The following is a 12,441-nucleotide window of genomic DNA, read 5'->3' as shown; positions in this document are numbered from 1 at the left end:
GTATTCATTATATGTTAATCAATACTGATTTATCATTTCTTGTAGATATTGTATAGCCGTATCACAAGAGCATATTACACCATTTTGGCCATACATCAAGGTAAAATCATTGTTTGCAAATTATTCGATACTAATATATTACCAATATTAAATTTATCAAAAAGAAATAAACTTTATTATAATAAAGAAATTGTTAGAAAAAAATTGTATTTTGTTTGTTTTTTTAATTTTTAAATTTTTGAAAAAAAATTTCTTTGTATCCAACAATAAATTAAGCACAGCCATTAGTGGAGTAGAAAAAAAAAAATGGAAAAATTGACGTTATCATTTGATAACAATGCTTATGAAATATTTCGATGCAATATTTGTAAAAGCTTTTAAACTTAACGTAGCATAAATAAACATTTGAAATATTATGAATTGTTGGAAAAGTCGGGAAGTTAAAAGTAAAAATTTTAAAAAATCAATTTTTTTTCGCATTTTTTTTACTTTTTTTTTTGTATGAGCCGAATTATATGCAATTATTAATATAAAATTATCATTTATCAACAAACATTTTATTCAACGAACAATTTTATCCATAACCTTTTTCAGAAAGACATTTCAATTCACAAAATTTTTGCAATAAATATAATTAAGGGTTTAAATTTTTGTTTAGCTCATTTAAATCATTATAGTAAACTTAATTTCAACAATTTTATCTGCAAAATGTTACGTAATTGAATTTAAAATCCAATTTAATCGGATATTTAACATTTGAAATACCATTCACTTTCATTCAATTTGTTGAACTTTCATTTCGAATAAAGAAAAGGTTTAATTTTAGTGATTGTGGTACATTACCGCCAGAAAGTTGCATTTTCGGGCAACTTCTCAATTTATCTGCTGCTTTCTGTAAGTTTCTTTTTTTTCTCCCTTTTTTTTACTTCATTTTTACGACAAAGTTTATTTTTAACGGAAAATTTTAAGCGATGATTAAATAATTTTTCCCATTGCTTTTTCATTCTTTGAACTGAAATTAAAAATGTCAATTTTAATTTTGGATGTTTGAATTTAAAAATTTTAATTTGTTTAAATTATGCAAATACTTTCTTTCCACTTTTAGTTCTCTTTGTAATATAAATTTTTCATTCATATTCAATTAACAAAATTGTTTTTGTAATGACAAATTTATCGGAAGTGATTTTAAAATTTTGAAATTTAATTAATGATGATTTGCATTGATCATTTATCCATTTTTTTTTTTTTTTAGTTGCAATAACTGCATATTTAAGGCATCGACAACTTATTGAATTTTACTGGCATTATTTGAAACAGGTTTTATTTATCAGAATTTGTTGATATATGCATATATTTAGCTTATCGTTATTTTAATATTATAACTTCGGATGATTATCATAATAAACTTAAATATTGTTATTATAATAAACATTAATTATTTATAATAAATTTAAATAAATAACTGATCTAAAAAAAAATTAAATATCTGATTACAATAAATTTAGACTTAAATAATGCATTGATCATTTATCCATTTTGCATCCATTTATCCATTTATTTATCCATTTATCCTTCTTTCTTTTATTTATTCTTTTTTCCTCCATAAAATCACTTAAGCTTATTTTATTAGCATTCCATAAAGCTTTATTTATCTAAGCTTTCAAATTAAAAGATTTAAAATTTTTCCAGAAAAAAAAATCCTCTTTTTAAAAAAAAGTTATCAAATTATAAAATCTAAAAAATTTTTAACTATCGTGTTTTAAATTGAGGAATATGTTGATAATTCAAATGATTATCCCATTTCCCAAATTTTGCTTTATCATCAGGATTTAACATTTAAACTTATAGCAAATAATAAGTTGATAATGTAGAAATATTTTATCAATAAATTGAAATTTATTTTCTTGACTGATAGGAAATTTTGCGATTGTTTCTCTTTTTTCTTTTTTTTTTTTTTTTTTGCAGAAAGATGGAAATTGGCGAGATTATAGCACGATATACTTATGGTTTGGTTATTTTTCAGCATTTGGTGTCAGTTTAATCAGCAATTTTCAAGTATTATAACATTTTTTAATTATAAATTTTATTTAATAAAATTGATAAAGCATTTATATTTTTTGCAATTTTCCAATTTTTTGTTTCGATTATTTTTGGTATAATTTTTCATTTCTCACCAGTTGATTACCATAATTTTGCAAATACTAATACAATAACTACAAATTATACTATTCCTCATAATGCTCGTTATTCCAATCTTTTTGACCAATGGTCAAAAAAATTTAATATGTTAGTTATTCGTAATCTTAATTATCATGTATATAGAAACAATTAGCTATGATATCATCTTGATATCATTTCTGATACTATACTTGCAATTTTTGTTTTTTTTTTTTCCTTCCACAGTAATTCATAAATTTGAATTATAAAATTAATAAAATAATTGGATAAATTATAAATTTGCAGGAAATGAATTTTATTATGGTCCATTACATTGGAGCTATTTTGGCTTTTGGATGTGGTTTGGTATACATTTGGGCCCAAACACTCTTCAGTTATTGGATGCGACCTGAGTTTATAAAAGCTACAGTACTACATTGTCGCCTATTTCTGAGTTGTTTGTCAACCATTTTCTTCATCACTAGTAAATATTTTTTTTTTTTGCATTCAACAAAATGCTAATTAATTAGCAATTATCAAACTTCTGTTAAAGCAATAATAGATTGATAAAATCATACTATGAAAGCATTTCCTTTTTTCTTCCAGACCTTGCACATCTTAATTCTCTATGTCATTTGATAAAATCCTAATTGAATTATGAATAGTTCTACATGCTCATTTAATTATTTTTTTTTATGAATGTAAATAATTAATAATTATCATATAGAAAAAATTATCATTTACTTTCACTTGTTCTTTACCTTTAAAATATTCCGTATGAATTCTATTCTGATTAAATTTCACAATAAATTTTTTTTTCGGATAGTCTCAATTTTGGGCATTTTCTTTTTCGTGAACTTCTCCCTTAGAACTTAATATTGAAATATTGTTTTAATGAATAACTCGTTGAATGAAATTGGAATTTCAAGTGGGAATATTTGGAACAATATTTGGGCAGCATGCAGAAAATTGGTTCTGCTGCAAGCAACTTAAACGGACACTGGAAAGCAACCCGGTAAGTTCACAAATAATTCTTGATTTATTAGTTAACTGAATTGTTCGATATATTGATAAGCTAACTTCACATATTTTACATTCCTTCAAATTATGATAATCAATAAGATCATCCTAATTTATGCAACATAATCATACCTTGCAAATTTTTTTTACTAGTAATTATAATTATGCTTAATTATGCTTTGTTGATAACAATATGATTGATTATTGAAATGCCGTAAAATGATATTTCCAAAAAGCAAAGGTTTATAATGCTAATTGAGAAACATTTCGATATTTTCTGTTAATATGGTTAAATGATTGATAATTTGGTTTAAATTTGATTTAAAAATGATTAAATGATTGGTGAATTTCGTTTAAATTTTGTTTTTTAAAAAGAATAAAATGATAATTAGAAAAGAAAAGAAGCAAAAAATTTATGATTCATTTGAAGTATAGCATTATGTGGAACATATGATTGCTACCTGTTCGGAATGGTTGCTAGCAATTTGTTTCGAATTTTATATTCTTACTTTTGCAATTGAATTTCGACATATAAGCTGTCATGGACCGAAACTAAAATTGAATTTGGATACATTCTATCAAATTAATCAATTTAACGCTGATAACGCTGATAAAACTACTGGGACCCGTATTGAATCTAACAATATGAGTGGATAGAATAATGATCATTCAATAAGCATTCCTCGACCAATTGATTTCAAAAATAACATGAATGATTCATGCTGTAATGATGATAATAAGATAGCAGATATTATGAAATTACCAGTTAATTTTTACTTTTCAAATATTTCATCCAGATTATAAGCATATTTCATTAGGTCATATTCTTCAATGCTTAATATCTGTTAGCTTAATTAATATCACTTTTATGAGATAATAGATAATAATTGTTTGATTATTTTAATATTCAATTGATGAAATATTTTAAAATGTTATGATGAATTAATTTCATTCCTTGCAAAAATTTATGGATGAATCATTAATATTTATTATCATACTCATCAAGAAGAACTTCGAAGAACTACATTTTTATATTCATCCTGATAAGTTCTTGTATTTGAGTATTGTAAAAATGCTAAATACTCATTAGCTGATTATTATTGATAATTAAACCCATTGTTATCAATATGTGTGTCAAGTAGCATCAATGCAATTTAACTGCTAAACATAAGCCAAGATCGATCTATCTTTATGAATGATTTTAAGCTTATGAAGTTAAAAGAACTCTAATCAATATTATCTTTAATAATAACTGATTAATTGATTAATTAGTGGTTTGATATTTATTACATTAATATCAGTTCAATTTTGAGCCACATTTAAATTAAATTTAAATTAAATGAATAAATTGAAAGAATCAAATAAACAAGCCTATAAGAGATTAATTTATTAGCCAAGTGCAATACGTTCTATTGCATATAAGTATTACGAATATATAATGGTAATGGTCATTTGGTTGTGTAAGTTGGAATTATTTTGTTGATATCAATAATCGGAAATGATAAGGGTTATCACGGTAGTAATATATTATCACTTTGTTGACAAGTTTGTTTGTCTATTTTCTCTATCAACAAATATATAGATGACAAAATATGGATATAATTTGGCCCATATAATTAATCCTTGATAATTAATTTATCATTTGTAATTAGCAATGTTCTTCAATCGACCAATATAAAAATTCATTCTAATTTTTAGACTGAAATTGCTTATGCAATATGTACCTGTGATAAGTATTAAATGTTATTCAAATATATAAATATGAAAATTTACATACATACATGTAATAAGTGCAAGTGAATTATTTTATAAATGAATGAAAAGTTGTAAATATTGTTGGTTTCATCACTTAGCATTCCTAAAACTTTGTTCACTTCCTTTGATAAGTTTGTGAAAATATGGCAAATGACCATATAAGCAATGTTTTCAATTCATCATGTTTTAATCATAGGTAGTTTTATAGAAAAAAAAAAAAATTAAAATGGAAGGGAAAGAATCATCCATCCTCACCATTTCGTCCTTATTAATTTATGCCTATAGTTTTTAGATGATACGGATAATTTAAAAATAAAACAGCGTGTGAAGCGTATGAAATCAAGCCTTACGTTTCAAAATGTTTGTGCAAATCATTTTTTGACAAAGGAATGATAGGAAAATACCACACTTACAGTACATCAATACCGTAGCCTACAATAGATACCGTAGCATACAATAGAGCCGTTAGCTCTAGGAAAAATAGAACTTATAGAAGTAGGAAATAAACCAATAATTCGTTTTTTCTTTTTTTTTTTTTACTTGTTTTCCTTTAATTTTGTAGTAACTAAATTTAGTTACTAAAAAACTTTAGGCAAGAGCAATGGAATAGGATAATCTGACCAGTTGGACAGAGTAGAATGGGGTCATTTGTGATGTGTAAATGTTAGGAATTGCAATGAATTTGAAAAACAGAAGTATATATTTCAATTAAAAGAAAAAAACAAATTCATTCATTCCCGCCTATTGCGGTAAGAGCGGCGGTTAAAGGATCATTCTGCTACTTTCTACTCATCATCCAAATATAAACTTAAGGGAAATCCGTCAGACGTAGTATTATAAATTTTGGTTTGTTTCGTTTTTCTATATTAAATTAATGATCGATATAAGTGATTAAATCATAGTTAATATGGAACAAAGTGTGGTTGTAAATTGGTTTTAAAAGTTTTAATAATCGAAATCAAAAAATTTGAATTCAGAAAATTCAAAAAAAAAAAAGTTACATGAAATTTGAGCGCTATGATTCGCAATACTGTAAGGGTTCTTCCATTCATTCAATGTGGAATATCGAATAAATGGCACATCAGTTAATATCCAACAAGATTATCTATGTTTCCCGAGATTTCTTGGATCTTGATTATTTTAATAGAACTTCTTTTCCACCATCATGCAAATCATTTCAAATTGTCGAGAAAGTTCAGGAGAAAGACAAATTTCTCTGTTGAAAATGCAATGATGGCATAAGAATAGGCAGGAAAAGAAATAGACAAAATTAGAAAGGAATGAGGAGAAAAAGTCAGAATACGGCAGAGGAAGAGAATAGAATAAATTTATGAATGGAATAGGAAAAGGAACAGATCAGAAATAACGTGCGGTAAATAGAAAGTATAACATGCTATTTTCTACATGCAAATATGCATTTATCTCATGCTTATGCACGTTGCATGCATTGCGACGAGACCAGTTATTGCACGGGTTTGTTGCATCCATTGAAGTGCTAATACAGCACGTCGAGCATTCATCATAACTGCAATCCCGGTACATTAACTGGTGGGTACGCTTTGCTAGTGTGAGGGTACCGCATAGAGTGCATGTGAGATGAGTGCATAGTGTGTATTGCATGCGAAGTGTACACGATGTTTTGTTAACTGTAGGTTATATGAGTCACGCTTGCATAATCTTACACTGCTAAAATGTTGAAAATCAAGTTTGTTCAACAGCAGCAGTAGTCGGCGTGTATGCAGCAAGCATAACCGGATGAATAGTTCTTGCTCCAATATAAACAATTGTAACAAATATGTAGTATGTGACGGTAAATGCATGTAATTGTAAAACAGTAGCATGCATCATGCGATTAGTGGTCATAGTGACGTGCAGCGTAGTAGTAGTAGTAGTGGTATTAGCGTACAATGTAGTAAAGCTGACAAGCTTAGTGCAGGGTATGGGTGGTCGGTCGTGTACACAGATATATATATATATATGTTTATATTATGTATGTATGTATGTGAAGGCATGCCCCGGATGACAACGTGGCAGGAACGAAACAGCTTGTGTATACCATCTTGCTGTCATCCTTTTTATTTGGATGTCGTAAAGATGCGGGATAAAGAAGAGGATTGGATCCAATTGGAGTTCCATTTATCCAGTAATTGTTTGAATGGTTTATGTGGAAAAATCTCGGGAGCTTCGAGAGTTATCATCCTCAAAAAATCGATTCTAACATGCACTGCTGAAGGATAACTAGTGGCTAGGGGATGAATTTATACAAGTGTTTCCCACAAGATAATCGATATTGATAGTTGTAATTAACTGCTTTACTTATTTCCTTTTTTCATATAATCGAATATAGGATTACTTGTATTGTGTTGGGTTCTTTGTATTGATCCCAAATTTCATGTGTTATGATCATCTGATACTCTCTTGGATATATTTTGTAGGTACCATACAGTTTCTCGGAAAGTACCATTGGTAGATTTATTCCATGTTTCAGGTGAAAACGTAAAGGCTAGTGGTAATTAAGATAGATAAATCTAACAATAATTGACATGGTATTACAACCGATCGATATCGAAACCACAGCAGGAAAAACGAAAATGATCTTGCATGATCTTTAGTTGTTGATTTGAGTTTGGCTAATTGTTACCTCGCCAGATGGTTGAAATAGGTGGGGTTGCAGCTATTTCCGAAAATCGCTTCCGGAGATATGTCAGCTGGTATTATGAAGCACTTGTACTCGCTAAAATGGGCACATCACGTCAGCGAACTTAGCGATTAGTGTACTAAGTATTGGATTGTGGAAGTAGATATTCTGGATAAAAAATAGTGCTTCAATTGATATGTCGCGGAACGCATAACAACTTTACTAGGAAATCATCAACTAAACAATGAGGACATTTACTCTGCTCATAGGAAAATACGTTCACTGAAATATCTTGTTTGAATGGAAATCATAATATTTCAGGAAAGCTGGGACTTTGTAGGAAATCATCGGTATCTCAGACTTCTGACATAGATTAACAAAACTTCAATAAGAAGAGAAATGCGAATCATTGTCCTCCCATAATTTTCTTTTGCTTTACGAAATTGACAATATGTCATTAAAAACCAGATAAGCTGTAGACATTCCTTTTTCTGGATGTGCGCGTTATATCCCACGCCATCACAACATATATTTATCGGGAAAGATACATGTTCAAAAATGTTTTATTTTCAGGTAATTAAAAGGGCTTGGAATTTTTTATACACAAAACAGAGTTTAGTTTGAAATTACATCGCAGTTAAGCGTGTCGAACTTTGGGATCTCGCAAAAGCTGCTAGTTAAAGTAAGAATAAAGCGAATTTTATTATTTAAAGTAACGTTGTCAAATAACTGAAAATTTCCTCGATTGATGCAAAGGCTATAACTATGTGAAACGCAGTTACATAACTGAGATCAAGGATGTGTCCTTAAATATGGAAAATAATTTCCTTTATTTCCTAGTTTCAAAATTACGTTATTTTGTCAAACAGGTGCTTTTTGGAATGTTTAACTACAAATGTTGATACAAATATAATACAAATGTATATTTTTTTTTTTAAATGGTACTTTACCATTATTCAAGATAATGGGTCCTGAATATTTGATAAGGGTCAAATATTGTTTGGTTATTGAAAATATAATGATTATCGTTTAGCAGTAATAATAAACATTTTTACCTTATTTCACACTTTTTCTGAGAAAGTGTTCCACGTTAGTAGTAATTTGGAAATGCATGCATCATTAATGAAAGTGAGAAAAAAAGCCGGTGTGTAGTTTTTCTTGCATTTCTGTCTTGCAAATTCTTCTAGTGGTGATATGCATTTAGCAAATGAATGGATGAATCTGAAATTAGGTAATTTCAGGAAAACTTTTGGGGACTGGAAAATCGTATGGATGACCAGAAGCAATTGTTTCTGTTCGCATTTCCAGTTCCGAGTAATGAGGATCATTTAATCGATCGGTAATTGATTATCCGTACACAGATGATGTTTAACATGCTTTGTTGAGTTTTTGAATTTTAATTTGGGTATAAGGGATATCCAAGCTTCTTTCATATGCAATTTCACTGGAAACAACAATAATAGAGGTTGTCTGAAAACGTTGCGATTAGCTATGGTTTTAAATGAAGAAGGATGGAATTTGATGAAATCTTTCATTTTTTGTGTTTTACAGTATAAAAGAAGCATCAAATTCTCGGAATCAACATGGTGCTGTATCAACTGCAGCACTAGCTAACGTTGATGCCGACAGTATTGCACAACTTGCTGTTGGTCCAAATCATGTGGCATTTCTGTTCAGGGTATGCAAATATTGTCAGTTTTCTACCCACTAATTTCATTCGAATGTTAGAAATATCCGAACTTTTACCTAGAATTTATTATCAGTTGAGCTTTTCGGAAATCGTTTCTTAATGTGAGCTAAAATATATTCTAATTATATTTTTCAGTGTGGTCGTGTTGCTCGATTGAAGTACACTTTAACAACTGCTACTAGAGAGGAAAACACCAGCGATGACAAAAACTCCAGTGGAACAAGCGGAGGTGGAGGTTCGGGAAGTGGCGGCAGTGGGGGTGGGCCTACAACAGGTGGTAGCAGTGGTTCATCTACCGGTACTGGTTAGTTATTCCTTTCTAATAAAAGACGAAAAATTAGTCCTAAGGTAAGCATACCGTTGGTGGGGCGAAAATTTCTCACTCTTTTTTTATTTTAATCGTTTAAATTTGGAGTGTATTTTATTTTCATGTTGTTTGTTATAATTTCAACTTTTTTTTCCTTTGCAGTATTAAGTCGTGGTGCAAAAATTAGACGGGTAATGATGGCAGCGAGACGGACGGCGGGCGCACTGGGCGAACGTGCGGGTGTAATTGTTGATCGAAGTCGACCGCTTGTCCCTCTTAGTGCTATTCCGGAGGATCTCATTGCTCAAGCCCAGGTGAATAGCACTATAGCACTTTACTCAGAAATGTGATCATTTTAGGATTCTGGAAATATGTGGTTACACGTGGAAGTGATATTATCTATTTTATCAGCTAGGAAGTAAAAAATGTTCTAGTGTGGACTGATTGCATTAGTCCTACTGTTGGCTTTTTTTTGAAGGTTGTTTTACAAGGGAAGTCACGTGAAATTATTGTACGCGAGCTTCAGCGAACGAATCTCAATGTAAACGAAGCTGTAAATAATCTGCTCAGCCGTGATGACGAAGAAGGTAACTGTTTTTCTGAAATTAGTTGCGGTTAACAATTCCCTAGGTTATACAAAAGAATAATTTTTCACACTTCGACATTTAAATGTTACACACTTTCTTTTAGGAGATGAAATGGATGAAGGTTCCGAAGCGTATCTCCCCGAAGAGCTTCTGTCGTTGTTGGATGCCGGATTGCGAAGTGATTCACATGGAAGTGCCGTAATTGATGGCGATAATTTGTATGCAAGTGGCGAAGGTTTTGATTATGTTGTTGCAAGGGATATTGCTCGAAGACGAGTAGATAGGGGTTAGTAAATCCACAAATTTTTAGTTCCCTGTAAAAAAGGAGCTCTTCTATTTTGCATAAATTCCTTTCATTCTCCATGCTTTTCTTGCTTGTTGAGATGTTTATTTCAGATAAAAAAAGTGACAAAGTCAAAGAATTTTCTTCGGAAACTTATACGCGCTTAAAATATGATGAAAAATTGCAATACTGGGGTAAAGAAACAGTGAGTTTGTTGTTTTCATTCAGATTTTTTCATTCGGTATTTTCCATGTATGAAATTGTTTTGTTCTCATAATATATTGTACAATGTTTTGATTTATAACTGTTTTCTTATTAAATTGCTATTGACGGCTTCGGTTGGTATTACAGGATATGTTTCCAACGGGTGTGACGAAGTTTGTGAAAATAGCTGCTATGAGTAGTGAATTAATCGCGTTAGGGGATAATGGGTTTTTCTATGGTTGGTCATGGAAGAATGATGGGCACGGTTCGATGACTGCACATCCCTTTAGTACCAAACTTTTAACTGGTGTAAGTTTCCGGGTGACTTTCTTTGCAAATTTATTTATTTATTAATGATTTACGGGGATATATTGAGGTTAATCATGTTTAAGCAATTTAATTTCAGGCACCAGATGAAGAAAAATTTGTAGATGTAGTATCATGTGCATATCGTGCATGTGTTGTAACAAGTATGAATAGGGTAGCATCATTTATGGATGGGGAAGCATGTGGTATGAAGGTATCCAATATGCTATTAACGCCATTGATGGAAATACCGGATGGCGAAAAATATGCATCGCTATATGTGTGTCCGATGTATTGTCTGGTGAAAACTCAGTCAAACACTTGTTATTGGTGGTATGTGTTTATTTTTTTGTTCTAATATCTGTTATATGTCTTCATTTTTGTCTCTTTTTACGACACTAGCGGAAAATCATATCGTAAGTTTAGATCTATTAAAGTTAAGCTGTTTATATGGTTATTGTGGATGAATGTGAATTCCTTTTTTTTTTTATAGGGGTATTTATCCATTTAATGAAAGACGAAAATTATGGGAGCGGATGCGTTCAAAATCACGTCGCAATTCAAATCTTGCTTCACCTGAAGTGGTTGAGGGTTGCGAAGTTCGGACGAAGTCGCACCCTATATACACAACGGGCTCAATTGCTTTGAACTTCAGTTCTGGAACACCAATGGTTGGAATTTATTTTAAACAGCATGTAACATCAAGCCTGAAGACATTTTACTTGAGCGGATCATGAACTGATACCATACTTTAGGAGAATTATTAGCCTGGGATTTCAATAGTTTTGATTAGGTGAATGAAATTTTGTTTAAAGGTTGGCGCTTTAATGGAATCAGCTTGGACGCTGTCTGAATTGTGTAGGTTTCGAGTAATGACACCAACACAGCACGATGAGACCAGCGATGATGACGGTTCGTGCCTCAATTCTTCTGCGCATCAATCGGCTGATAAAAAAGGCTCCTTGAATCGTGAGTTAATTAGAATGCATCTCAGCTGCTCCTTGCCCCAATAAAATTCTTATGTTCATTGTGCCTGTACTCCGATGAAAAAGAGCGAACCGAATTAATTGGTCGATTCAAGTTGGTGCAAATCTACAATATGCGTATTTTTACATTATATGAATGGAAATGTCTGTGAGTTTTTTAAAAGAGAAGACATTGATGAAAGCTGTAACACCAAAGTGAAGCGACAGTTTCTATGGGTGTTTAAATTGGCTTTGTGGGATGTTTATGTTATATTCCTAGTTGACTCTCTTCATGCTTCTTAGCTGCATTCTAATTTGCCATGTAGTAGTAGCCTTTTCTTTAAAAACAAAATTATTGCTTTTCTTCAGTTTAACTCTAAGGTTGTATGGTGCAATTTACGCTTACACTTTTTCTCGCTTCACTTTCCATTACTTTGGGGAATTATGTATTTTTCATTTCGGAATGACTGGTTTCATTTCGACATCATCTTTCAGTTTCTGTGTAATGTCTACTGGGTAATATTTTACG

The 12,441-nt window shown here is 30.6% G+C and overlaps 2 protein-coding genes across 2 annotated transcripts in view; both read left to right on the top strand.

Moving 5' to 3' along the window:
- Positions 1-1,969: 1,969 nt before the first annotated feature.
- LOAG_08520 (hypothetical protein) lies at positions 1,970-3,834 on the top strand (the record flags this gene model as incomplete). The annotated part of the gene is made up of 4 exons (XM_003144050.1): positions 1,970-2,011; positions 2,464-2,641; positions 3,087-3,172; positions 3,613-3,834. The coding sequence occupies 4 exons, from the start codon at positions 1,970-1,972 to the stop codon at positions 3,832-3,834; spliced, it is 528 nt and encodes a 175-aa protein (XP_003144098.1).
- Positions 3,835-8,188: 4,354 nt separating this feature from the next.
- LOAG_18553 (E3 ubiquitin-protein ligase UBR5) overlaps positions 8,189-12,441 on the top strand; it is a 24,134-nt gene continuing 19,881 nt past the window's right edge. The window contains exons 1-12 of the mRNA XM_020451216.1: positions 8,189-8,252; positions 8,812-8,909; positions 9,122-9,248; positions 9,396-9,564; positions 9,730-9,881; positions 10,046-10,154; positions 10,258-10,440; positions 10,551-10,642; positions 10,789-10,950; positions 11,048-11,280; positions 11,441-11,618; positions 11,763-11,916. Of these exons, the coding sequence (XP_020305020.1) occupies positions 8,839-8,909; positions 9,122-9,248; positions 9,396-9,564; positions 9,730-9,881; positions 10,046-10,154; positions 10,258-10,440; positions 10,551-10,642; positions 10,789-10,950; positions 11,048-11,280; positions 11,441-11,618; positions 11,763-11,916 (1,630 nt within the window). The 5' untranslated portion in view covers positions 8,189-8,252; positions 8,812-8,838. The remainder of the gene's footprint in view (positions 8,253-8,811; positions 8,910-9,121; positions 9,249-9,395; positions 9,565-9,729; positions 9,882-10,045; positions 10,155-10,257; positions 10,441-10,550; positions 10,643-10,788; positions 10,951-11,047; positions 11,281-11,440; positions 11,619-11,762; positions 11,917-12,441) is intronic.

This window comes from Loa loa (assembly GCF_000183805.2).
Source record: "Loa loa unplaced genomic scaffold supercont3.361, whole genome shotgun sequence".
NCBI classification, from domain to species: Eukaryota; Metazoa; Nematoda; class Chromadorea; order Rhabditida; family Onchocercidae; genus Loa; species Loa loa.
Note: the sequence above shows the minus strand (reverse complement) of the source record. Positions and strands in the feature narration are given on the sequence as shown.